General features: G+C 38.6%; 1 protein-coding gene across 1 annotated transcript in view; it reads right to left on the bottom strand.

The window, feature by feature from the left end:
• Window positions 1-466: 466 nt before the first annotated feature.
• Window positions 467-27,937, bottom strand: part of NECTIN3 (nectin cell adhesion molecule 3) — a 121,125-nt gene continuing 93,654 nt past the window's right edge. Inside the window, exons 8-9 of the mRNA XM_025990568.2 lie at window positions 9,324-9,386; window positions 467-8,566 (exon numbers count right to left, since the gene is read on the bottom strand). Of these exons, the coding sequence (XP_025846353.2) occupies window positions 8,387-8,566; window positions 9,324-9,386 (243 nt within the window). The 3' untranslated portion in view covers window positions 467-8,386. The remainder of the gene's footprint in view (window positions 8,567-9,323; window positions 9,387-27,937) is intronic.

The following is a 27,937-nucleotide window of genomic DNA, read 5'->3' as shown; positions in this document are numbered from 1 at the left end:
ATTAAGTAATTTTTGCAATTATAATAATGTGTAACTTATCGTCACATTTTAAAAAACATTTCCAATACTGCTTTAAGTATGATGTACTTCTGTTGCTATTTTTAAAATCTTTTTAAAAAATAGATTCCAGTATAGAAATTTTACCATTTCTATAAAAGATGTTTTTCAAATCTTGAATTTTACAGTCATGTAATTAGGCTATCACTTTTTTTTTTTTTAAGATTTTTTATTTATTTATGAGAGACACAGAGAGAGAGAGGCAGAGACATAGGCAGAGGGAGAAGCAGGCTCCTCACAGGAAGCCTGATGTGGGACTCGATCCCAGGACGAGTCCCAGGACCCTGGAATCACACCCTGAGCCAAAGGCAGACACTCAATCGCTGAGCCACCCAGGCATCTCAGGTTATCACTTTTTGTATGTATTTTAAACATAACTGATTTATTGATAATAAGGCAAATGAAAAACTTTAGTTGATAAAAACTTTATTCAAAACATGTCAAGAACCATACAGTTCAAAAATAAAAGATAATTTCTGGTAACTGAAAAATAAAGAATATCTATAACAACCACATTAACTCTACTATTTATAATACAATCTCAAAATCAAAGCTAATCTTTGTGTTTCTATATTTTGCCACATTTGAGCTAAAATCCTCCTCCTTACCCCCACTACATTGTTATGCAACCCTTTTAGTTTGAACTCTTAAAATACAACTTGAGCATTTTCTGACAAGCAAGAATATATACTATTGGTTTCTTCCTATACATAGTTCAAATCAGTAGCAACTAATTTTTACTAAAAATATTTTTTAAAAAGAAAAAATGGGGAAAGCAGGTTAGTAAAACATTTCATTTGAAAACGGGTTAGTATTCTGAACTGAGCTGCACAAGAATACATTTCTACTTGAAGACTCTCCAGATTATTCGTACACATTTATATAGTATAGACCTTTGCAAAATGCTTTCCACAATTTACTAGTCAAGACTCATGACCCCACCAGGTGCTGTGAAATAGCAGAATTAACCTCAGTTTATGCCAGGAAACCAAGGCCCATGGTCAGATCTTCTCAGGGCCAGAGTGAGGTCTCATTAGCTTCTGACTTCTTACGTGCAGAGCTGAACACCTGTTAATGCAGTACATTCACTCAATGATGGGAGTAAAAGTAGGTGGGATTTGCTGTGGAAGAGTTAGTTCTGGCTCTGTAAGTAAAAAGATCAGAGCACGGATAAGGTAGGGAGGACAATTTCAGTATGAAAAGTGTTAATGGGAAGAAAGCTAAAACCAGAGTAAGACTATTCAGACAGAGATCACTTTTCAGAAATAAAAATAGCAAAACAAGAATAGGAAAAGAATTATAGCTATAGAGTTTCTCATTTCTAAGCCAAGGGGCTTTTAGAAGATCACTTTAAAGTAGGACCTCTCTTGAAGACAACCCTTTAAGTGTCTTATTTTCTCCTCCTTAAAGCCCCTTTAAGGTACACAGTTCTAACTTACAGGGTGAGATTGAGGAGTACCGAAGAGGTGCGGAGCATGTGGAGAGGGAACAGGCTGGAGCAGATGTCATGTCTTAAAACCCTGGCTTAGAAATAGAAGGTACAGGATAAACAGGAACTTTTCTGGATGGACAAGTGGAATAATCCGGGGATCCAGTGGCAACTTAACATTTAGCTACTTAACTTTTTTTTTTTTCCACAAAGGACTTGGAATTTCAAGTACACCACGAAACCTAAGATGACAAATGCTCTTCTGGGTATTGAAATACACAGTATGTTCTCGTAAGACCACACGAAAAAGCAGAGGCATAAAGGAGCCACAGTGTGGGGAAGTGCAAACTAATGCGTTTAGGACAAAATACTGCTGTCTGTAGTCAAACTGTGATAGACACCGAGCCATCAGCATGACTTGAGAGAGGAATTTACCTTAGCCTGATCAATGTGCTAGGGTGGATTAAGGAAAAATACTGGGTCATTATTGGAAACGTTATTAAAAAACCAAAACAGTGATGCTCATTCACTTGGAAAATCCTGTGCAACCCTGGGCTTCATGGATCTACTGTGAGTCATTATGGGATATAAGGGAATGTTTGTAGTATATTCCTAACCCCTGGAGGGGACACATAAAACATCTCTTCATGGCTGTCAGGCATGTTTGTAGCAGGATGGGTCACAGTTCTAAGCCAGTATAGCAAATCTGATGTTCTGGATTCCCAGGGGGGCTTTCCCAGGGAGTCCTCTAATTGACTGTCACAGTTCAATCCCATGCCATGACGATAAATACAACCAGTGTAGGCTGTGATGCCAAGGACCTTGCTGGGAAAAACCTCAAGAGGGCAACTGTTTGGTTAAAGAATACAGAATATAGCTAGTTCTTTTTGGTGCAGGGAGGTATGTAATTTGATACATATCATGGCTTTAGCTCCCAACACATATTAGAATGTTCTTGGGAATGGACAAATGGAAGGGAGTTATGCCCAAGCAGTGACATGGAGAATCCTTTTATTTATCAATGGTGATTTCCCTTCTCCCTGAGATACAGCAGGAACTTCCCCCATCACAGTGTCAGTGGGGAGTGTCATCTGAATTTCTGACACTCTCTTTCATTCTTGTTTACTGGGCCCCACAATCAAACTGAGAACTAACCTTCTAATGAAAATGCAGTAGAAATAAACCTCATATTTTACGTATTTTGACCGTCAGGGTAAATATGACCTTTCTAGTTCCCACTTCTAAACTTTTTGCAGAGATAATGTTAAAGCAAATATAAAATGGGCCCAAAATAGTGAAATGTTTGCAGATGTGAGGGTTTTTCTGCACATGGGAATGGACAAAAAAATTTTTAACTGTGAATTTTAAGTGGACCCTTCTCCCTCTGTCTCTCTGACACACCACACTGCTCCCTTCCCACCCCCTTCCCACCCAGAAAGGAGAAGTTGTCACTAAGGAGAAATGTCAGCAGGTGTGATACTGTGAGGAATCCTTAACGAGTTGTTACATTTATGTAATTTAAATTATTTTGGCAATCGCTAACTAGTTTTAAAATACACTCCAGGAGTGGTTAGTTAACATTTGAAGAGTCCTACTGGGGAAATAACATCCTCCAAAGGTTGTTAGCATTTGAAAAACTCTAGTCACTTCAGAGGCTTTATCTGTAGTTTAACACCAGAGGTTTTCTTAATAAATGATTACTTTCAATGGCCAAAAAGTGGTAAAGTGTTAAAGGTGGACTGACCAAATACCATAGGGCACTCCAGCCCTTCCATCAACAGGCTATGAGACTCCAGCAAGCCCAAGAGCCCTGGCTTCCTAGATTACTAACCTGTTCTGTGTCTAGCAGTTAAACAGAATTGGGTTGGCTGACACTAAATATACTCGAATATTACTGGATTTGCTTCTAATAAACTTTTTGCATATTATTGAGTTCCCTGAAAGAACAGAGCTGGGACATTTTCAAGCTTACAGGACAGGCTGTTAACAGGATGCCTGCTTGCTTATAAACATGAATGATGCAGAAATTGGTCTAAAAGCTGATTTCAGTGTAAAGAATTCACGAGGTGAGGGTGGGGGTGGGGGACGAGCTACAGCCTTCACCCACCTCTACATCCCAAAGGCTACCAGAACAACCTAAGAGTTGCAAGTGACCAAACCGGCCAAGTCCAGTTAACAATAATTTTCTTTAATGGAGGAAACATAAATACCTTTATAGGTATAATAAAATTAATCCAGGCGGAGTCTATCGTTGAATAGGTTTGCAAATAGCAGTTTCTAGTTTATCGGAGGAAATGGAAGTCCCTGGTCTTCCTATAAGACTGGCAAACAGTCCAAGGATGCAGAGCCTTGTCAGTTAAGCAGCTGGCTGAGCCACTGGTGGGGCCCCTGACATTTCTACTGCACACTCTTCCTGTTCTGGTTTTCTACCAAAGCTAGCTAGTTTTCCGTGTTCAGGAGTTTTCCGTTTCCAGGAGTTCAATAAAGGTGGGACAAACCAAAAGAACAAAGGTGAGGGTGTTAGAGAGAAGCTTGTGCCCAAATTACTTTGAATCAACTGGGAGGGAGTAGCTTTCATTATTTGATTGTTTTTGCAGCTACGGTTAACCTAATGGATATGAGTCTTTATGAACATTTTGAGTTCAAAAACGAAGTAAAAATGAGCATATGTGCGTCCTTTCATCTTAACAAACATTTCTTATGGTTTGTTTCTATGTATTTTAGACCTCTGTTAAAAGAAAATCAAGAAAATGTATTCCCTAACACCACTCCCCAAAAGCAGATTTTAGAGAAGTGACAGCTGGCTGGTGATTGGCATGATCTATGGGTGTGCACCATAGAAGTGTGAGCCTCTCGATCCCCACAGGGGCTCCCGGATGGGAAGAAAACAGGAGTTAGGTCCTAGTCAGTGAGGGGATTCATGTAAGGCACTTATTCATAACACCAACTCAGTAATGTAGCTGTTATTAGTAGTAATCTGTAAACCAAGAGCAACCACTGTTATAGCAACATGCAGTTGCAATTTTAGACACAGCCTAAAAGGCTAAGGTCCAGAATATCAAGCTTTCCATAAGATAAAATAGTTATTATAGTAAAGGAAAGTGGAAGCCCCACTTGCACTAAAAATTTCACAAACTGAAATTTTCACATTACCACTTGGTTCTCTCCAGTGCTGGTGAGGGCACTAGATGTATAGGTTCAACATATAATAATAATGGAGTCATAGGTATTTTCAGTTTGAAGAGAACTTATAATTTCCCATCTATCATTATCTTGCTTAGCTCTCACATTTCTGAGAGGCTGGCAGGGAAGGTATAATCTCTACTTTATGGACAGCGGATGCTTGTCCAAGTTTCCATGGCTAGACAGGGTGAGGTTGGGAGTAGAATCTGTTCTTTTAGCTCTTGGCATAATGGTCTGTCCTGTACAGCCCACAGAATAAGAGGCTTGGAGGAAGGCTCTGGTGTATATAAACCATAGTACCAGGAGGCGAGCTCCGTGCAGGAAAAGAGCGTACAATGAAAAAAGGTGAATTTTAGATTACCATGAAAGAGAATTCAGGAAATCATCCTCAAAAGATGGACAAAAAAAAAAAAAGTACTATCCATATGAGTAAATGAGGCCATAAAAAACTAATGAGGGGGGATCCCTGGGTGGCGCAGTGGTTTAGCGCCTGCCTTTGGTCCAGGGCGCGGTCCTGGAGACCCAGGATCGAATCCCACGTCGGGCTCCTGGTGCATGGAGCCTGCTTCTCCCTCTGCCTGTGTCTCCACCTCTCTCTCTCTGTGTGTGTGTGTGACTATCATAAATAAACAAAAATTAAAAAAAAAAAAACTAATGAGGGAACCAGTTCATTTAGTTTAGAGTGCATTTATTGCTTTAGTATCTACTGTGTGTGTATTACAGGGAGGTCTATCACAGGTAAGAATTTTATATTACAAGTCCAAAAAGCACAGACTTCTTCAAACTTCGAAAATATAAGAAGGCCAGGGATAGGAGAACCCTCACAGAGGCAACAAATCACTGCCATTTAAGAATCAATCTAAATTCATATCCTATTATGTCAGACCAATCTGGACAATGCAGATGCTTTACTTAGTGGTGTGCAAAGAGCCTGGTGACCTATGACTACAGCAGTAATGCCCACTCCTGGAGCCCGGGCTGCCTACAAAACAGGCCATAAAGGCTGCGCATCTGAGATGGAGCACACACAATCCCTCTTGAAATGTTAAGCTGCAACCCTAAGTGGATAAGCACTCTGGGGATTTATTTCTGTTTCAGTGTGTTTTAATAAACCAGTTATGGGAAGAGTATCTCTAGTATCAGCTGTGGATTTTATCACTCACTGACCTTTACGGGTCTAACTTCCAAATTTAAACAGCCATCAACAAGTAGCCTATGTACCAAATTTAGAGATGGACAAGCTAATTTTGGGTGGCATTTTTTGGTTGAGGGGGCTGGTTGATCAAACCCTTTTAAAGCTCCTTTCTGTTCCACTCAGTATTCAGAGAGAACAGATGGGAGACACCAGGATAAACAATTATATAGCTTATCTGACCCATATAAAGGGCCAACTGCTATAAAATCTACCAGCTTATTTAAGTACTGTAGCTGACAGTGAAGCAAAGAGGATAGGGAACTAGCTGGTTGTGAGAGAGGTGTCTACACCCTGAAATTTCTTTACTATAACTACACCAAAATATTAAAGATTTTCTAGTGGGTTCTTGATAGGGAGGCCTCTGAAGACAGGCCAAAAATCTCCTACAACCTAGCCCTTCCAAATCTAGCGCAAATGAAGACATCCTTACTCCTCCCAAGGTCTGAGATCAATTTTTTATGCTAATTCAGCAAACCACTTCCCAGCAGGGGAAACCATCCTTAACGTGTAAGATACTTTTAAAGCTGTCCAAAACAGGTGACATACCACCATATCTCTTCCTTTGTAACATCTAGTATTTATAAAAACACTTCACTCTCAAGACCTCGGACCAGAGTCCTCTTTGTGTTGGAAAATAGTTACAAGGATTCCTACACCTTCAGCTGTACTGATTCATTGATGGGATTCCAGGTAATAAATGTGTTCTTTCTGTGCCATCTTGCTACAAAGGGCAGTAACTCTAACTGAGGTAGCACAGTGACACAGCAATGAGGGTCCTTGGGATTTACCCTTTAATTCCATAAAACTATATAGCCTTTTAAACTGCTGAGGCATTGAGTTAGAGTTTAAGCATCTTTTCTCTCAGAACTGTTGGTCACCCAGGCAACAGCAGGGGCAGAATGTGTGACCACTGTAGAATAACCTGGATAATTTTGTCTGGAAAAGCATGGCAACTAAGAAAAGGAAACAAACATACAAGCAGAGACTAGAGCCAGCACAGCATGAATCACAAGGCATCTTTGGTATCTCATTAGAAATCTAGGTTAATGTTCCCCTGTCCCCCGGAAACTTAGGTTGGAAACATGCACTCTTTTATTAGTACTTATGTCGTTCTTTCCTAATATATGACAAGTCTGTAGTGTTTTTAATATCTGTGACATACCTCTCATATTCCAGAACACACAGTAAAACATCGCCTTCCTTTCGATGCAAGGAGTGACTGACATTTGCACATGTACCTGGGCCCCCTCCTCTGCTCACCCCGCTATAATTACTACCTTCCATCTCAGTGAGGATACGTTGGCAGAGAGAAGTGAGAAAACTCAAGACAGGTATTCGCAGGCGCCAAAGTGTTGCACTGGGAAGTCAGTCACTGCATTATTTGCTTTTTAGTGTCCCTTAGCTCCTGTTGTTGACCAGGTAAAACAGGGTAGAGGGGATAAAGGACGACATGGGGGTTTAAGCATATATGCCAGAGTAAAATGGCATTTATTATTATTTTTTTAATTTTCACATTTTCTACCTGGCTTCTAAGAGCAGGAGTTATTTCATGGTGATTTTCCGGCAGGCTTTTCTGAGGTAGATAAAACACGGATGAGAAGCAGTCTGAAGAAGCAGAGGGTAGCCGAAGCCTGTGCGGATAGGATTAGTTTGAAAGGAATTTCATAAGTGAAAGCTGAGCTTGTCATATACAATAAATACTCCAGGAAAGAGGGACAGGGCTCAGGGCTGTCCACAGTGTAGACAAGGCTTTCAGAATTTAGCAGGTGAGAAATAGGCTAATCTGGCTCAGAAAGAACAGAACTGTGGGAATGACATCAGAGCGAGAGTTGAACCTTGGTTAGCACGCAGCTGATCGAGACCCGGCAGAGAAGGGCACAAACACGTATCCCTTAGGACCTCAGTGATCGACCAAGAACATAGATCACAATTATCTGCAAGACTTTAAAAGGGACCAACAGGCTTCAAGGTTTAAACTGCCTTGTTGTGGTTGGTTTTTTTTGGATAAAGAGCAAATTTTGCCTCTTTCCTCAGGCCTGTTGTTCGCACAGGTACCATAATTACGTTAAACGTGTCAGGGAAAGCCAAATCCTGATGAAATAATTAGCGAAATGGATTTTGAACTCCTTTTTCTGCTCATTTGAGTTAACAGATGAATAGGCTGGCCTTCCTAAGACCCAGCAAGGTTAACACTCCCAGCTGGGGCCTTTCTTTCTGGAGAATCACTGCTGCCATCAGAGGCAGATGCTCTGCTGTAGGCCCAATGTTAGTAGTTAAACACTATCGTCACGGAAACACACAAAGCTACGGTCAAGTTCACAAACACAGCTGGTGGCTAAGAAACTCTTAATGAAGGGAAGGAAAATTTGCTATTGGCTCCAAGCCATTCATCACGGCTTCTTATACACTAAACTGGGATTGTTTTATATGAGAGAGAATAAAATAATAACCATTGGCCTCAGTTTCTCTCCCCAATCCACGATTAAACATTTGTCATGACATCCACTGGAAAGAGAGAGAAATCACACATAATGTTCTCGTGGGTTGATGTAGACTCTGTCGGGGTCGTTGCTTTGATGATGTTTGCCAGGACTCCGGTCTTGGTAGCATATCTGATTGTAAAGGGGGTACATCTGCTGAATCCCATCTTCCCCCACGGGATTTTCATCTTCATAGTCCAGTCTCCTGCTAGTTATTCCATTCTAAAAATTCAAATATTGCTTACATTAGCAAAGCAGCTGTTTGCATTCTTCTAGCACTTTGGTAAAAATAGGCAAGGATTGAATTCATTATAGTCTGTGCCTCTGATTCATTTTCCCACAGGCTACTGAAAGACAAGGTAAAGTCCAACAACTCGTCCTTTGTCGGTCCTTCGTTGCTTACGATACCTGTACAAGAGTCGCAGCAGCTCCTAACTAGAAAATTATGACTAATGGGGACTATAGTTAGTTCCAGGTTTTGAAATTTGGAACTGGTATCAGTTATACTAGGGAAGACCAAGGCTGTGAACTTCCAGAGTCCCTTAGCAGGCCTCAAGCTTGGAATGTGTGCATGAAATATATAGAGAATTAAATCAAACAGCCAAAACAAAACCAAAAGAAACCTCAAGATTCAGCGCTGGGGAATTAGCGAGAAGACAAGTGAAACGAACCGGTATTTGATCATATCCCCAACATAACTGAGAATCAGACACCATAAAAATGAACATCATTAAATGAACCCCCATGGTGCTCTGTGTCTCTGGTACTGACCCCTCTGCCCGGTTACTGGTTTCATAAAACCTGAATATCTAAAGACACATAAGCAAGCTCAAGGACTTTACAAAATCATACTTACTATGGATGCTCAGACAGCAGAGAGCGGGGAAAAATAACTTTCATGGAACTCAAATGGTATTTTAAGGAGTACAGTAGCCCCGCACCACCTGAGCAGACCCCACATCAGGATCATGGTACTTACAGAGTGCTGGAGACCGCCAACCTCTCTTTCTTTGAACTGAGTCTGCAAAGGCAAGTGTTCAGTCTGGAAGAAGAAGACAGAACAAGACACGCATTTTAAAGCACCAAGCACACGGTGAAGCACATCAACCAAGGCCATGAGGATGCCTTTTTTAATAGAGCCAATCATGTCTTGTCGAAAGTGTGCCAGCTAAGCAAACGTTCCATCTGAGGACAGGATAAGTAAATACATTTCTTGAGTTTGTCTCTCTTTCTCTCCTAACTCCAGATTTCTTCTGGAAGAAAGAAAACATACAGAGCATCTGCTGTAGGAGCTCTCACGCCAACACTAGCTCTTCCAAGAAGCCCTGCACAAAGCATATATTATTGCAATTATGTGTTTATATTTGCTTATCTCCTTCACTAGACTGAAGGTGCTGGTTGGAGTATTTACAAACATTATCTCATTTATAATCCCTCTAAAAATTCTATAAAACTGATGTTTTTATTCTAGGATGACTAAAACTGAGGCTCAGAATGGTTCTGTAAGATGTCTCCAGTCACACAGCTAGAAATTGGTGGATTATGATTCATAAGTGGCTTTGTCTGAATCCTAATCCTGTATTCCTATATCCCCTGCCTCTAGGTCAGTGTCTGGAAAATAGATGCTTAAAACATATAACAGAAGAATGCCCGGAAGTCCTAGCATGTAAGCATATCCATCAACCCGCTCTCCCTCTCACTGCCTGTTCTTCTGGCCTGGAAGGTCTGTCCCTTAGCTGAAATACTACCCATCCATCTTGGCCTGGCTGAAGTCATTTTTTTTCTCCTACAAGGCCCATCAGAGTTAATTTCCTTACTCCTGGTTTTCCTATTGTTCTTGTTTATATCTCTATCATAGCACACACAACTGATCTATCTGACAACATGTATACCTTTTGACCCCAATGAAGAGTGAGCCTTCCCTGGCCATCCTCCCCCAGCCCCACACCCTACCCTGTGGTTCTGCAATAGCAGGAAGTCTATAGTTAACCAATGAATTGACTGAACTCTAAATTATTAATTCTTGATATCCCATGTTACAGTTATCTGAGTTATAAATTATGTCTGACAAATTTGCTCCTTCTGTCATATTCCGCAGATTCCAGGATGCTTCCCACGTGACCTGTGATATTGACAGTACAAAGGGCGAAAGTCCAAGGCAGGTCCAGCTTCATGGACGTGTGACCAGTCACACAGGGCCCTGTGTTCAGAAGGTCCCACTCTGGGGTTTAATGCTGTATGGTTGTCATCTTAGATTTTTTAGTAATCTATTGTGAACCTGTGTTTTATGTGGTCTAATGAAACAATGGAGCATGCCTCAGTGACCTGGAGCCTCAACTCAAAGGTGTCCTCACCTGCTGCTTGTGTTTGGTTTGGTTATTGGCCCCTACTCCCTTACCCTGGTGCCTCAGATCCCCCTCACTCTCCCCTTCTTATCCCTGTCCAGGGGCCTGAGTGCTGGAGCAGGGAAGGCTGGGGTCAGGACTGCATGTCCCTCGCCCCCCACATCATTGTCTTTCTGGCAGGTGGCTAGAGGACACATGGCAGTGAGGGCAAGTCTCTCACCCCCAACTAGGAACCTGGTATCACTGTACATGTTCGACAAGAGGCCCTGCATTTTCACTTTATACTGTGCCTCACAAATTATGTAGCTAGTCCAGGTCCAAGGAAAATAATTTAGGAAAAAAAAAAAAAGAAACCTAAAATTAAACACACTTTTTGTCTGTTTGCTGTTCTAGATGATCCTGGTTGCTGTTCCCCTTCTGTCAATACAGGTCATTGAGAAATTATTCTGCATCAGTACTGTTATCTAATTCGACAAGAGACAGGGCAGTTAGAAACTTCCATGGACAAAGGGCAAATGCCTTTCTTCCCACTGGTGGCAGAGTTTATAAAGCAAGGGTGTAGTCAACATTGAAAGAAACCATATTCTAGAAATACATTGATTACAGCCTCAAGAGTTCAAGAAAATATTTGGTTGGAATATGTGCTTTTCTTTGTTTATGCTATGAAATTCCAAATCACAAATTGAATATGACCAGAAAATAAATTATCATTCATGTTTTCCTGAACACTCAGGATAATATCTATATTCGGTCACTGTCAGTAAAACACAGTAATAACCTTTAAGCCCTTGGAAACTAGTATTCAGGAGGGCACAATGAACCATGCACATCCTGAGTAACCATTTAGCCAGCATTAAATTAACAGTGTTAGGGGGTTACAGAGGCAAGAAAATCTATTTTGTTTCAGTATAAAGAGATTCCAAAGAGCTGTGGCTTTATGAGTCATAATAGCATTGCTACATTTTTCCCATAGTAAGAAGATATATAATCAGCCACAAGTGGTACATGTAAAAATAAGGGACAAGAAGAGAAAGATTCTAGACCTGAGCAGGAAGAAATGGTGTCTAGACACTATGAATAAGCTGCACTTGCACCGAACGGATGACAAGCATATGTGTAAGTTCCTTTTCTCTATCCAATATTGTACACCTTCACTAACAAACCACTATCCGTCATGTGTGCCTATGAATTTTGTAATATATTCTATTTAACCAAATGCTATGAAAAGAAGCCCCACACATCCCAGGGATGGCCCTGCATTAGGGATCAGGGGTTATGGAAAGCATGCTGCCCTTGCCTCTCCATTGTGCAGCCATCCAATTTCTGGAAAGACACATAAGGAATTCAATTTAATGGTGCGTGAGTACACGTTCTATTTCTGCACTCCCTAAACCACCTGAAATGTTGAATATCTGACTTCAAAAAAAGTTAATCACCAATATTTTGGAAAGTGTCTTGCATAATACCTTACTTCTGTTTGGCGCTTGACATATAGGTACTATATTAACTTAAAATATTTTAACTAATGGATACATATGTTATTCTATTATTACATTTTTTTTCCTAAAAAGCCTTGAGTTACTCTGAATCTCTAATACATATTTTGACTTCCCTACTGACATGTTCTATCTTGCCACAACTACTGTTGAGTTACATATATGCTTTCCTCACTTACTAAAGTCATGTAGACCTCCTTGCTCTAATTCTTCTTTCTTATAATGACGAGTGATATATTTTTACTTCTGCTTCCAGTCATGATGGAAGACTAATAACAGATTAGCCCTCCTGTCATCAATCACTAGAAAACTGGACAAAATATCTGAAAAAACACTTTTCAGATACTGGACAACTGTGCTGCACAGGACTGGGATCTCAGGGAATGGAAACACACACACGGTGATCTTGTAATACGGCTGGAAGCTATCTGGTTTTTCTGCTAATTTGGGAAGAGAAAAACCCAAGAAGAGCACAGAGCTTTGCTGAGTTGAGGGGACAGAGATCAGCACTCAGGCAAGCTGAGGTGACTGTAATCCGTGGGACAAACTATTCAAGAGAAGGAGAATCCTCACTGGACATGTGAGACATTCAGTAGAGACCCCAAAGTTATGCTTCAAGACTAAGGCTAAAAAGAAAAAAAAAAAAAGACAAAAAGGCTAAAACAGCTCTGGGGCACAGAGTATTCTAGAATAACCCAAACAAAGTTTAAAAACAATCTTCCAGAAGATCAAGTTGATCTTAAGAAATTAACTGACTGCCAAAAAATAACTCAATTCTTATTAAGGAATGACCACAAAACTCAAATAATTGACAAAAGAACATTCACAATGTCCAGCGGCATCCAATTAAAATGTACTGAACACACACACAAAAAAAGGAAAAATAAGTCAATAGAAATGAACCCCAAAGTGACAAATATGGAATTAATAGACGAGAACTTTAAAACACTTATTATAATTATGGGTAAAGAAATAAAAAAGTATGAATATAATATGAGAATCAGAAACTGAAAAGAACTGAAAAGAACTTCTAGAACTGAAAAAGCACAATATCTGAATTGAAAAAGTCACTGCATTGCCTTAACAGACACCAAAAAAGAAAAGAACCAATGCACTTAAAGACAGAAACTATCCATATAAAGGATGAGTGGGGGGGGGGGGGGGGAGCTAAAAAAAAAAAGAAAGAAAAGAAAATTGAATATAGCTTTAGTGATCTGTGGAATAAAGGGATCGACTGTTTGTATAATTGGAATCAAAGAGGAAGGGAAGACAGGCAAAAATATTTGAAGAATTGCTAAAAATCTTCCAAATTAGATGAAAACACATCGATAGCTCTAAGAAACTCAATGAACTCCAATAAGGGTAAACATAAAGAAAACTACTCCAATACGTGTCAAACTCAAATTTGCTGAAAATTATGATAAAGAAAATCCAAGATGTGTCCAGAGGAAAAAGTAAGATAATGAAGGTTAGAAGACATGAGGCTAAAACTTTAAAGCACTGAGTAAAAAAACAAAGTTGAACAAGAATTCCATATCCCACAAAAATATTTTAAAATAAAGGTGAAATAAAGACATTTTCAGATAAACAAAAAGCCAAGAAAAGTTATTAGCAGACCTGTACCATAAATAATGTTATGGGAAAGTTGTTTGAGTTGAACAAAATGGATTCCAAATAAAACTTCATCAATTCTTAAATTTTTGAAAAAGATACAGTGTAGAGGTTAGAACAACAATAATAAGAATGTATTATTAGGCTCATAACATAGGGAGAAATAAAATATATAAGAATACTAAGGAAGGGAGAGAGGACACTGAAGTAGTGTGTGTTACAGGTCTTACAGGACACACTAGGTAGTATAATGTTATATTTAGGTAGACAATGACAGATTAAAAATGCTTATGCCCAGACCCAGAGAGATCACTAAAAAGGTAAAACGAGGAGGTATAGCTAATAATTCGATAAAGGACATGAAAAAGCCTGAAAATTCTCAGTTAATTTAAAAGAAGACAAGAAAAGAGGAAAAAGGAACAAAGAACTGAAGGGACAAATAAAAAGCAAATAAAAGGTGGTAAACTACATTTAGTAAGAATAGGCTAAACATTTCAATTAAAGTCAGAGATTTTCAGACTAGGTAAAGAGGCAACTCACCTAGATGTTAGCTATGTGAAATGCATTTTAAATACATAGATAGGATAAAACTAAGAGAAAACACGTACCATGAAAATATGATTCATTAAAAAGAAGTTTAAACTGGAGTGTCAATAATAATACCAAAATGATTACAGGACAAGGAAAATTACCAGAGATAAAGAAGAATTTTTCATAGTGATCTCACAGGATTAACTTAGGAAAACATAGCAAAACAATCTTAAAAGTTCATATATCCAATAAAAACATATGAGTAATAGAACTGAAAGGAGAAACACCAACATTTACAAATATAGTTGGAAATACCATTCCTCTCTCAGTAACTGATAAAAATTAAAACTAAAATTCATTATGTATAAAGAATCCTTGAATGACATGAGCAGCCAACACACAACCTAATTGATATTTATAGAATACTACACTCAACAACAGCAAAATATACATTAGTTTATGGAACATTGAGTAAGATAGACCATATGCTGGGCAATAAAAGACGACTCAAAATGTTTAAAGGGATTGAAATCCTATTGGTATATTTTTTAATCATAACAGAATGTAGTGAGCAATCAGTAACAAAAATATACCTGGAAAATTCAGAAGTTTAGAAACTAAACAAACATACTTCTAAATAACTCAGTGGCCAAAGAAGAAATAATAGGGTAAATTAGAAAGTATTTTGAATTGAATGAAAATGAAATTATAACATACCAAACTTCTGAGATTTTTTTTTTTTTTACAAACTTTTGAGATTTTGAAAAAAAGAATTGCCTAAAGAAAAGTTTACAGCTTTAAATCCTTGTATTAGAAAAGAAGAAAGGTCTCAAATTAAGATCTCAACTTCTTCAAGAAGCTGAAACAGAAGGGAAAATTACATCCAATGGATGTTCAAAGAAAGAAATAAGAAAGTGAAAAATCAATAAATAAACAATGGGCAAACATTCAACAAAATTAATGAAACCCAAAAAGCTGGTTCTTTGAAAAGATTAATAAAATTGGAAAACCTCTAGTAAGAAAAAAAGAGAAAACACAAACCAATATCAAAATGAAAAAAAGTGACACTACAACTGATCTCATATAAATGAAAAGAATAAGAAAGGTGTGTGATGAATAATTTGATGACAATTTCAAAAACCAAAGTGAAATGGACAAATGTCTTAAAAGACACAATTAAAATCCTTTCCATATAGAAAGGCCCAGAGAGAATCCTAGTAAATTCTATCAATTAAAGGCATCTTAAATTGTTTCTGCAAATGGGGAAAAAAAGAAAAGAATTTTTTAACTCCTTTTATGAGATTAGCATCACCCTGGTACCCAAACCAAAAATATTACCAAAAAAAAAAAACCCTAAAGATTTTTATTCATAAATATCAAAGTTGTAATGAAAATAGCCCTCAATAACTTAATGAATAAATAAATCATGGTATGTTCATAAAATGGGACACCACACAGCCATGAAGGGAAATTTATTCATGTAACAACATGGATCTCAAGAACATTATGCTGAGCAAAAGAAATTAGACACATAAGAGCATGCTGTGATTCTCTTGATGTGAAGTTCTTTTTTAAAATCATAACTAACATAAAACCACATTAATGGTTTCCTGAGGCAGGGGGGCTTGGGAGGATGGTGGTAGAGGGCATGTATGTATGACACATTTTTGAGGTCACAGAAATGTTCACATGAATGTATACATTTAGCAAAGCTTATCAAACTGTACAATTAAAATGGAACACAATATTAAGTAAATTATATCTCAATGAAGTTGAATGTTAAAAAAAAACTATACCTTCAATTTTATCATAGTTATTCTATTTTGAAGGAACGTGTGGGGAGGTAAAGTATAACGAGAAGTCACTGACACAGCCTGGAATCTGTGATATGAGTACCTAGTAAATTCTCAATAACTACTTCATCACAGATTGTTCCTGATGCAGGAGTTTCATGCCCATACTATCCAACTGCTTACTTTGTTCTAGTGACTGTGTCCAATTCTACAGAGATGACTTCACCACACTAAAGGAGTAACACATGAAGAATAGCTACATACATAATTCACAAAATATGGATTCCCTAAGGCATAACGGATATTACGCTCCTATCTATTAAGTACTTCTCTGAAAGAATTTATAAAATATTACTAAAACTGTGAACCAGAAGTCAATTTTCTCCTTTTACTTCATTTTTAATAACTGTGAGAGTGTTGACATGTTGCATGGGCAAGAACTATAAAGACTGTGTCCTAATCAAGTGAAATTTACAACATTAATTAGGCACTTGTTTAATGAGATACATAATTGTTACTGTTCTCCGTGATAATTAACCATAAGGGTAAGCTATTCACATGAATGTCTCTTGTTATTACAGTAGACCCTTGGCATTCACAGATTTAACCTTGCTGGTTTTAACCATTCACGAGTGAATTTAAAAAGGTTATGACAGGCTGTAAGGTTGTAATTTGTAATTTTGTTGAGAAACAAATCTGAATCAAGACCTGGGAGGTTTCTGTGATGGGATAATCATTTAGCTAGTTAACGAGCTTAACAACTGCTTCAATATCCACTTTTCAATGTGTCTTTGTTATTCTCAACTCTTATATATGAGTTTTATAAAAGATAGGGGTATTTAAGAATGTAGGGTTTCTCCAAAGCATGTGAAGTATCCTCTATGAATGTCAATGAGCAGTGCTGTATTATGAATCAAGCTTTTCCTTTTAAATTTAGAAATGGTTCCTTATTTTTTTAGTTAATTCTTATTTCTGCAGTATCTACAATCAATCATGATCAATGCAGATTGCCACTACACATTACACAAGTTAAATGTATAAAGTCGGCATAGATCTTATTCCCTAAGACATGAGATTTATTTACTTACAACTCCCTTTTCCCAATGTCTGGGAAGTAAGGTTCCCAGAACATAGAAATGTTCTGTCTGTATATCCCACCCCATAAATCCTTTCCTGTTAACCCCCTAAGAGACAGGGAGGTTTTCTTCAAGCCTCGTATGATGCTATTACATAGCAGATGTTCAATACTTGTTGATCTATGACCCATGCACGTGATCTGCTCTGATTTCTTCTCTTTGCCACTGGTCCCCACAGAGGTGTTGGATGCTACCACATGTTGGGAAACCTGTGTCAGCTGAACCAGAAACCCCGAATTCCTAACTTCAAGGAACAGGGCAGAGTTATGTCTGAACTGGTTCATGAGAAGGGAGTGAACATCATGAAAATAGTTTCTAGATTCTTAGGACTCAGCAATCTTGTAAAGATTGACTGAAGCAGAAGGTCTAGAAAGAAGTAGGCTCAATAATGCCAACATGTGGGGACACTGTTCCTTCAGCTTAGGCAAAAGAACAAATGTAACTTGTAAGGACTGACTAAAGGTTCCTCCCCTATGCCTGCCGCTTGAGGTGGGTGTTGTACGAGATGCTTTAGATGCGCTCAGGTTCTTATGCTACCTCCTTGATTCTATCATTGCTCCCATAGTACAGATGAGGAAGCTGGGCTTGGAGAGAAGAAGCAGTGTTTCCATGTTCGTAGAGCTAAGATTCAAATTCATGTTTATGTAATTCCAACGTCTCTGTGTAAACCATCACACAAAATTGCCTATCTCCCTCTCTTGAGTATATCTGGTCTCTTCCTGATTTGACTGAAGAAGGGGGATGGAAAGGCAGGAAGACACTGAGCACCTGAAAGGGTAGAGGACATAAACTAGAGGAAAGAGTGGCGATGCTCAGTCACTGCTCTGGTTATTTGCATCTGAACTAGTCAAATAAAAGCTATGGCTTATGTTTCTTTACCTCCAGCTTGGGCTCCAGCCTCCATTAAAGGTAAACAAAGACAAGGCTTTCCCTTGAGACTCAGAGGTTTTTTTGCTTGTTTTTGATTTTTTTTTGTTTTTGTTTTTTTGCTTTCTTAACCTGCTCCAGCCCAGAGCTGAACACAGAATGGTCATTCACTATGGGATAATACTCTTTAAAATTACTTCAGAGGGCATTTTTTTCTCCAGTTTTATTGTTTGTTTATACTCTTCAGTAATATAGTTCCTCAAAACGCAAGGTCTATTCCTCTAATATCTAGTATCAAAGACTTCAATGAGGCAGGTACAAGAAGAAATGACTACAGGATGTCCTTATGGCAAACTCTTCAAATGTGAGCTTAAATCATGAGGTTTATTCATAAGATAGAAGAGTGTTAGATAATTCATCTCACAAGGTAGCATTGGATTTTTCTCCAGTCACCAGAGAATTTTAACAGCCTAGTTGTTGTTGAAAATGTTGTACCTTCAAAACGGAAGGCAGTGTCCCTCCTTATCATTGGTAAATCAATCTCATTACTTCTACTGCGTATACATTCTAGATTTTAATTTTTCAAAGTGAAACTTAATATGACACATTTTAATGAAAATTCTTATCTTGGTTTTGGTCTTAATCCTTACATTAAAATACACAAAACAGTGATATTTCACATGAATTATACTGTGTATGCACAGCCAAGTATCTAAATAAAGCAGACCGATGATAAAGGTGATGGAAAAGTATTTGTAGGAAATTAGACACCCACATATAATGCTACGATTTCCCCAATCATAAATCCTACTCATTTCCAGGACACAAATCAAATGATTACGCATTTATTTGCACTTTTTCCAAAGCTAAATATTTTAACATCAGAATGCTATGCTGTCCTCACCACAATGGGCGTCTTTGCTCTTCAACCCCTTGCCCTAATGCTGTACCATACTACCCACTCACATTACTTCATCTCTAAATTTGCCCACAAGGTAATCCTTCAATTTAGGACTGTTACTGGAATTTTAACCACCAAAAGACCCTCAAAGAAGATATTAATTGCTACTTTTGCATCAGGCACAGTATTGTATCCCAAGATACTCTGCAGAAATATTATCCATCATACTGTCATATATACTTTGTGAAAAGATGTATTCTCAGAGAAAAAATGACCAAAATCATCCCATTTTTGATGTAGTGTAATGATCAAAATTTTACACGCTACAATAAGAACCAAACTCTAATTCTCCTCTAGAAACTATTAATATGAGCCTCCCCAATCTCATATTTAATCCAGCATCTAAGTTCCTTAACTAGTACCACTGAAAAAAGATATCTGGCAAGTCTGTCTTTGTGGTTAATAATTATGCTATTCTTAGCTAAAAAGAAAAAAGGAAAAAAAAAACACCTAAAAAGAGCCTCCTAAAATCTTCAATACTGAACATATTTTAGATTGTGAGACAAAAGGCCATATATTAAATGCAGAACATCACTATCGTCTTATTCCTTCCTATTGAAAGGTGAGATAATACAGGAATCATTTCCCTTACCAATAATCTACTTTTTCCATTGAGGGTGTCATTAAACAGTAGAAAATAAAATACTGAAACGTCTTATCTGTTTGGTTAATAGTTACTCATCCCATAAACCACTGAAGTGATCCCTTGGACATACTTGGTTAAAAATTACATGTATTTTTCTTTGGGGTCTTAAATTTAATTGAATGGTATTTTGCACCACTTCCCGAAAGGAAAATAGGAAATATAATGTGCCCTGCCCTGTTTCTTCCTCTGAAGGAAGAGAACCTAATAACAACAACAAAAAAAATGAGACAGAAAGAGGGATCATCTGCTATGGAAAACTAATATTAGCCTTAAGGGACAGCAATTTTGTAAATATAAAACCCAGAGTAGGCAGTTTTGTTTGAATTAGAGAAGTAGCTGGAATCTCAGCTTGGCATCTCCCTGCACCCAGGCACTAAAGTCATAATCTGGCTGCACAAAGGCACCTTGCAGGGGAATTGAGCTCATGAGTTAAGCACCAACAGGATCCATTAGTGACTGCCACGAGGGTTCAGAGCACCGGTGGTGTGAGGAGGGAGGTGAAGCAGGTCAGATACAAAGGAGGGGAATCTTTCTGGTAGAGACAAGCTTGCATAGCTAATAAAATGAAGCCAAGGGTCTTTTTTTATGTCTTCAATTCACTCAACACTGACAGGACTGGATGTTTACATGATATGCTCTTATGAGATTCTACTCTTCTTTGAGGCAAGAGACACTCCTTACTGAAGGTAAACAGTCAAAATAACATTCTGTCTTCATGCTCACATAATTAAATGGCCAAACAGAGCTCGGAGGTTTTTTATTAGCCCACAGACCAGGCTAACAGCTACAAATAACAGGTCATCTACTTGATTGGGAATTCGTAAAGGCCACTACAAGATGACATGCTTCACTTGATAGTGAAAGAAAGGAGCGTTGCTCTGCTGTGACATGAACATTTCCATTATTTAAAACTAAGAGCTAAAGGTGGACTTTTGGAGAAACAGTAGAGGGAGTGCAACAAATTTTATAATATGAACTCAAAAAAATATTGAAATTAACTCTCAACAGTATTTAAAGTTATCTATCTCCTGCCCAAGCTGGGACGGCTGAAGGCCGTGGGTGACCCTGGCTGGAAGTGCCTCCTCGGGAGCCATCAGAAGGTGGCCCAAGCAGCAACGGCTCTTTCCCCAACCCCATGCAGTTAGCTCAGACACAGTGTTTATGAGGAGTGTCATCATGTTTGGGACGTATGCCCTGCGATGTGATGGGAATTTTGGTTCTGCTCTCAATGACAACTGAGTGCTACAAAGGTGAGCTTGTCTTCTAAGTGGACTGGAAATAGTCCTCTGAAATAATCTCATCATTAGCTAATAGAGATGCAATACTCTAATACTCTAATACTCTGCTAATAGAGATGCAAAAGAATTTATGGGCCACTGCCCTCCAGGAATTTACAATCTTGTTTCATGTGGCTTGTGTTTCAAACAACAAAGCAAGGTAGTTTGAATGCAAGCACCTTAAAAATGGGAGGCCTATCTTATGCTTTTATTTTTTCTTTTCTGACACAGTACTCAGTGCACACAGGTGTAGAGCCATATAACCACCTGCTGATCTGATCTGATTTTAACCTCAAATAGCTAGAGGTCCACAATTTCTTATCTGAAATGTATCTTTTGGGAACAGATACATTTTGGAATTCTGAATGTTTCAGATTTTTAGAAAGGTGATAGTTACTTATTCCACATATTTATAAAACAACTCCAGCAGGGTCTGGTACAGAACCCCATAATGAAGCATATAAACATTTGTACAGGAAAATATAAGTATTCACATTAAGTGAAGGAAGAAATGACTATATTTAACTTCATGATAGTCAGCAGTGTAGGTCAAATTTTGGTGTAAAATGAGTTAGGAAAAACTTTAGATGCCTAGAGATTTTTGGAAATGTAAACGATGTCTGTATAACAGCAATACACATCACAAGAAAGACAGGAGTTCAGAGGCTAGAAGTCAAGTAAGCTATGGAAAAGTGGAGGTTAAACAGTATTTGGGAGGACCCAGACTGGTGGGTTGGGAGGACTCATGTGACCACTCTGAAGGCACTGGGTTAGGTATGGTGGGTCCAATCAAAAGCACCAGACTGGGAGTCCCAAGTCCCTGGAGCCACCCGGATGCTAGGTTATGAAGCAACATGGTGAAAGCAGGGCCTGAGAAATACTGACTAGCCAATGATAATGATCATAACGATGATGGTGAGTGTGGCTGTTACTTATGTTCTTCATCCAGAGCACTGGAGAGCTTCTCGAGCTCTAGGTTCTTCTAGAACACAGGAGAATCCAGGATTTGGTGACCAATAGTAGGGAGCAGAAAAGGGGAAAGGGCAAAAAATGTCAACAGATCTATAGATTTACATCAAGTCTGCAGATGCTATAAGCTTGTATAAAAACATACAATGGGAGGAAAAGAGAATAAAGGTAAGACATATACTTCATTACAAGTTTACAGGATAGAAGGTATATTTGTCTGAGAAAAGGATTACAGTGTGGATAATAGCAGAGTTTACTACCACAGACTGAGTGGAATTGTGAGAATGATCACATTTCATCCAAGAAAAGAGAACATTAATTCTCAAAAGCACAGTGAAAGGAGAAAAATACCTGCTCAATTGTAGGAGAATTATTATAGGGGCTGGATAAAGGGATGCGATGCTCTTGAAGAGAAGACAAAGCCTATAAAATCCCCAGAGAGTGAGCAGCTCACATTACAGACATTGAACCAATTGTGAGGCTGGGGAGGAGGAGTAGAAGGGATGGGGCAGCTATGCACGGAAACAGAAGGTAAGACCTTCTAGGCCCAAGTAAAAGATTGAGGTCATTTTCAGACTTGAATCAAGGAATTCTGATTGAAAGGATCATGCATGATTGCCAGTGAAAGACCTAAAGGAGGTGAAAGCCCCTCAAGGCCTGAGAATGACAAGATGCAACAAAACGGGAAGGGTTAAATGTTCTCACACGGAGGAAAACACTGCAGCTCATGTGAAGATGAGGAGCAGCTGTGGGTTCAGAAATAGACCTTCCTTGTTCATAGAGATGAAGCATGTTGTATTAAGGGAGGGTGGCACGCACTTGGAAGAAGAGTCATGTTCTCCTAACAGCCCCAGAATGGGTAACACATCAAAGTGGTTAAGCACATCTGTGTGTTAAAGGAAAAGGCATAATGTTTGCTTTTGATTGTAGCCTGTTATTTTTTTTTTTTTAAGTTGCATTTCTATGTAAGTTGCTTGGAGGAGAGGAGGGAATGAACATACTCGATATAAGTGGCTTCAAAAGCTGCAAAAATCTTTTATCACTTTTCCTCCAAAGAAGCTCACAGTGCTTTGCGAGAATCTCATTTTAGTCCAAAAGGATTTGGCAAAATTCAGCAATGGAGGTAGAATGGACAAAGATTCTTAGAAAGACGTGTGCAAGATTTCACTGTAAGTCTAGGTGCTCTACTGTGTTCACAGGACAAAGGAGGCCTCCAGCCAAGGTGCATGGTACAAGGAGATCAAAAAACAGCCAACAGGAAAAATAGCCTCCTGATAACAATTTGTGCATGAATTCTCCAACAGGTATTACAACACCATTTAGGATGAAAGTTTTACTTTTTAGTATCTTCAAAATTGAACCTAAAGACCCATTTTATTTTTTTTCTTTCTAAAATCTAAGTTTGAATAACATATTATCTTCTATTTAGTATGGTCTGGGGAAATATACATTTTTTTAAAAATACATAAGTATTTACGTTAAAAATACGTAAAAATATCTAGCATAAGATGCTAGATAGTTCAAATTTCTTTTCTGTGAAATACAATCCAGGCTAACATTAGACCCATTAAATGTAAAAGTAGATAGAAAGGATTGTGTTTTTTATTTCCATCCTTCCTCATTTAGACTTAAACATGTCTGTGATAAGTTCAAGTTTATGTTGGTTTATGCATACATACTTTAGTTTAGCATTTCAGTTTCTGCACCAAGCAAAAGGGCCCAGAGGCTATGTGATGTGTGTCTACGCTGAGTGTATGTGTGGAATGATGGTAAGAGGGTGGGAGGGAGGGAGAGAGAAAGAGAGAGAGAGAGAAGCATGGAAAGAAGGAGCTGCCAGACACACAGGTAAAAAGAAAAGCACCAAGAGCGGAGGGCTTAAAATCTACACGTAGAACACAGGAAGAAAAGTCAAAAAGTATGGCAAGTATCCCATAAGGAAAGGGGTGTAACACAGTACAAAGCCTTCAATTTATTTATTTTAGAATACCATTTTAGTCCAATCTGCATTCAGTTCAAAACAAGAAAAGGCTCAGAATATTTAGATGAGTGATGCCAGAAAGATGCCTGAATGTTCCTCTGTTTTGTGAAACGTTGACAGAAACATCTACCTCAAGTACTTGGCTACAAATCTGTGCAACAGACCTTTAACAGAGAGTACGCTGGATGACGAAGTGAGGTGTTCTAAGAAAATACATGCACTTCAGTGTGGCTATACTGTTTTTCTAACTTAACGAGAGATGACACACACATATATATCTCTCTCAACTGTTTTTAATTTAAGATGGTTTTTCCCTTATGAGGTTCCACCCATATGTGCAGTGGGGTCATATGATATCTCCTTATAAATAGCTTTCAAATGGCAATAGGCACTGGAGTATAGAGCTCTGTTCTATACAGATGCAAAGTCATCTGATGTGTAAGGAAAGGATGATGTATTAAATTGCAGCAGCTGAGTGTCTTCTGAGTACAATCCCAGAGGCTGTGGTATAACCTAGCTACTAAAGTCTGATTGTTCTTAATAATTGATGAATCAGAAGCAACAGAATTGCTTGGTACTTTCCATCTGAAGAATCCTAAAATGTTAGTGCAAGAAGGGCCTCACAAATTATCTAGAAACAAATGCCCTCCTTTCACAGATGAGGGAATAGAGGCCCAGAAAAGTAAAGCTATTTCTGCAAGGATTCACTCATGGCAAAGCTGGAACAAAAGTCTAGATCCATACTTCTTGATGCCCAGGCTGATGATCTTTCCAGTATTTATCTGCGATCCAGTATGAACTCTGAAGCTAGACTGCCTGGGTTCTGATCCTGGCTCTCATAGCTGGGTGACCCTGGTGAAGTTAATGTTGTGAACTTCAATCTGTTTATGTGAAAGATGAAGATAATCCTAGCATGTGCCTCACCAGGTTGTTACGAGGTCTAGAGGAGTTAATACATATAAAGCACTTAGAGCAATGCCTTGCATTTAACAAATGCTAAATAAATGTAAGCTCTAATTAGTGTTAACATATGTTATCTCAAAACAGCTCTAAGAGAGCTCAGGAGTCCATTTAACACATTTTAGTAACAGTGGAACAAAAAACTTGGGAATAACCACACACAAACAGAAGGAAGAACAGCTTCAGTTTGCCTTCATCATCCTCTCCCCTAGGTTGGCTCTGCTCGCTTGAGTGCCTGGAAGGAACTTTCAGCTACAAAGAATTCCCCTGGCTGGGAAAGGGAAGGTAGGATGAACAGCCAGCTCCCCCAAGGTTTTGGAGCACTACAGGAAGGATCTGCCTGAGTTTCACCCCACCCAGAGACAGGCAAAACTGAGGGGCAGAGCCGGACAGGAACAAAGAACAAGAGCAGGGATTAATATAAGCCATACGGGGAGCAACCATGGTTCTCAGTGACCTGCTCTGAATAGGATCCCAGCAGCTTTTGTCCCTGAAAAAACCAACAGCCTATTTGTGCTTTGGGTGATGAGTTGTATAAGTTCTTTGTATATTTTGGATATTAACCTTTTATCAGACTTGCCATTTGAAAATATCTCCCATTCAGTAGGTTGCCTTTTAGTTTTGACTGTTTTTATTTTTCTTTTTTTTTAAAGATTTTATTTATTTATTCATGAGACACACACACATACACACACAGGTAGAGACACAGGCAGAGGGAGAAGCAGGCTCCCTGCGGGGAGCCAGATGCTGGACTTGATCCCCAGACCCCGGGATCACAACCTGAGCTAAAGGCAGACGCTCAACCACTGAGTCACCCAGGTGCCCCTTGTTGACTGTTTCCTTCACTGTGCAGAAGCTTTTTATTTTGATGTAGACCTAACAGTTTATTTTTGCTTTTGTTTCCCTTGTTGCATGAGATGTAACTAGAAAAACATTGCTATGGCTGATGTCAAAGAAATTACTGCCTTCATTCTCTTCTAGGACTTTCATGGCTTCAGGTCTCAAATTTAGGTCCTTAATCCATTTCGGGTTTATTTTTGTGTATGATGATGTAAAAAAGTGGTCAAGTTTCATTCTCAACTTCCAAAAAACATAATCCAATTAAAAATGGGCAGAAGAATTGAACAGACATTTCTCCAAAGACATCATCCAGATGGCCAACAGACACATGAGAAGATGCTCAATAGGACCAATCATCAAGGAAATGCAAATCAAAATCACAATGAGCTATCATCTCATACCTGTTGGAATGACTAAAATCAAAGAGGCAAGAAATAATAAGTGTTGGTGAAAATGTGGAGAAAAAGGAACTCTCATGCACTGTTGGAAACGCAAACTGCTGCAGCTACTGTGGGAAACACTATGGAGGTTCCTCAAAAAAGTAAAAATAGAACTACTCTATGATCCAGGAATCACACTACTAGGTATTTACCCAAAGGTAAAACAAAACCTAAAACATGGCAGTGGCTTTAGGACCAAGCTACATGCAACACTGGAAGGGCTCTGAAGAGAGAGCTAATAATAAAGCTTGAAGGCCTTCAAGAAAGCTTTTGGTACGCATTTAACAGAAGGTTAGGATAATGCTATTGAAGCTGAAGGAAAGGGAATCCTTCCATATAGTGGGATAAAGTTTAGCAGCATTGATACTTGTGATGACGTGGAAAAAATCATATATATAATGCAATGGGGTATTTACCTAAGGAGATTTCCAGGCAGAATGTTCTAAATGCCTACTGTTTTAAGTGCATATGACAGAGACAGATGGATTTTTTTAAAGCAATTGTTTAATATTCAGCATCAATTTATCCTAGGGTAGACTGCAAAGTGTGTCCCCTCCTGCCAAATTGCAAGATTTCGCCAATTTATAGAGGTAAAAACCTGAAGAACCTACATGGAAATAGATCCTAAGGGTTTTGGATCAGGTGGATGGAATATAAACGAACTAGGGGTGGTGGAAGGGGGGAGGAGGGTGGGTGTTGGAGGGGAATGGGTGACGGGCACTGAGGTGGACACTTGACGGGATGAGCACTGGGTGTTTTTATGTATGTTGGTAAATTGAACACCAATAAAAATTAATTAAAAAAAAAAAAGAATCAAACAAAATTCGTACAGATGTACTATGTCAAGATTCTTGATTTAATATATTGAGTGGCTAGTAGTAGCTCTAAGAGTTCAGTTGGATGACTGAAATCCAGGCCCAAATGTGGACTCCACCACATGAAGGTGAAATTCTAATTTCCTTGGGATACCAAGAGGAAAGTATCCACAGGCTTAAGAAGGCCAGATGTTAAAGATTTATCATGTAAGGCATGCTTAACCAATCCCCAAGTGTACTTTCCAGGAGCATCCTGAGAACATTTTTGACCAATTTCTGTATGAAATGCATTCATGAGGGGAGCTCTGGCATCCCTGAAGAGTCCTGTGGTGGCTATTCTCTGTAAATCAAGAGTGAGAGTGGACACTGCTGCCAATGAACTGGGCTGAGTTAAATGGGAGAAATGACATCCAAGGATGGGATAGGCCAAGTGACAGCACTTAACCACTAGAAGAAGGTGGATGTGTACCAGACTAACAATCCTTGGATATCATTCATAAATATAACACATCCTATATTACCAGATTATGTTTTGAAAAGCTTTAGAATCCATACATATTTTATATTTTTCCCCACTCTTTTACTTCACATCCTCAGTCATTCTTACTTTCAAGATTACTAGAGATACACATTCATTCTTTCTCTACCTGTTCAACAGTTGCTCCTCCCTATACCTCAATCTAGTTTTTTTCTAATAGTTCCAATTTCTTAATTAGAAAAAAAATTAAATCAGAAAATACGTGCCCACTATCTGAAAAATCCACATAGTATAAAGTATATACGGAAAAAAATCATGCAAAAAAGGTTGATGTGACCTGTAAGGACAATTAATGGGAGATTGTCTTCAAATATGGATATTTCAAATATGAATATTGATTCCGAAGCAAAATTTCTAAATTTTGATTGTATTAGTTAAAGCATTTACAAA

This window comes from Vulpes vulpes, chromosome 1 (genome assembly GCF_048418805.1).
Source record: "Vulpes vulpes isolate BD-2025 chromosome 1, VulVul3, whole genome shotgun sequence".
In the NCBI taxonomy this organism is placed as follows: domain Eukaryota; kingdom Metazoa; phylum Chordata; class Mammalia; order Carnivora; family Canidae; genus Vulpes; species Vulpes vulpes.
The sequence above is the reverse complement of the archived record's forward strand: the minus strand, read 5'-3'. Positions and strand labels throughout refer to the sequence as shown.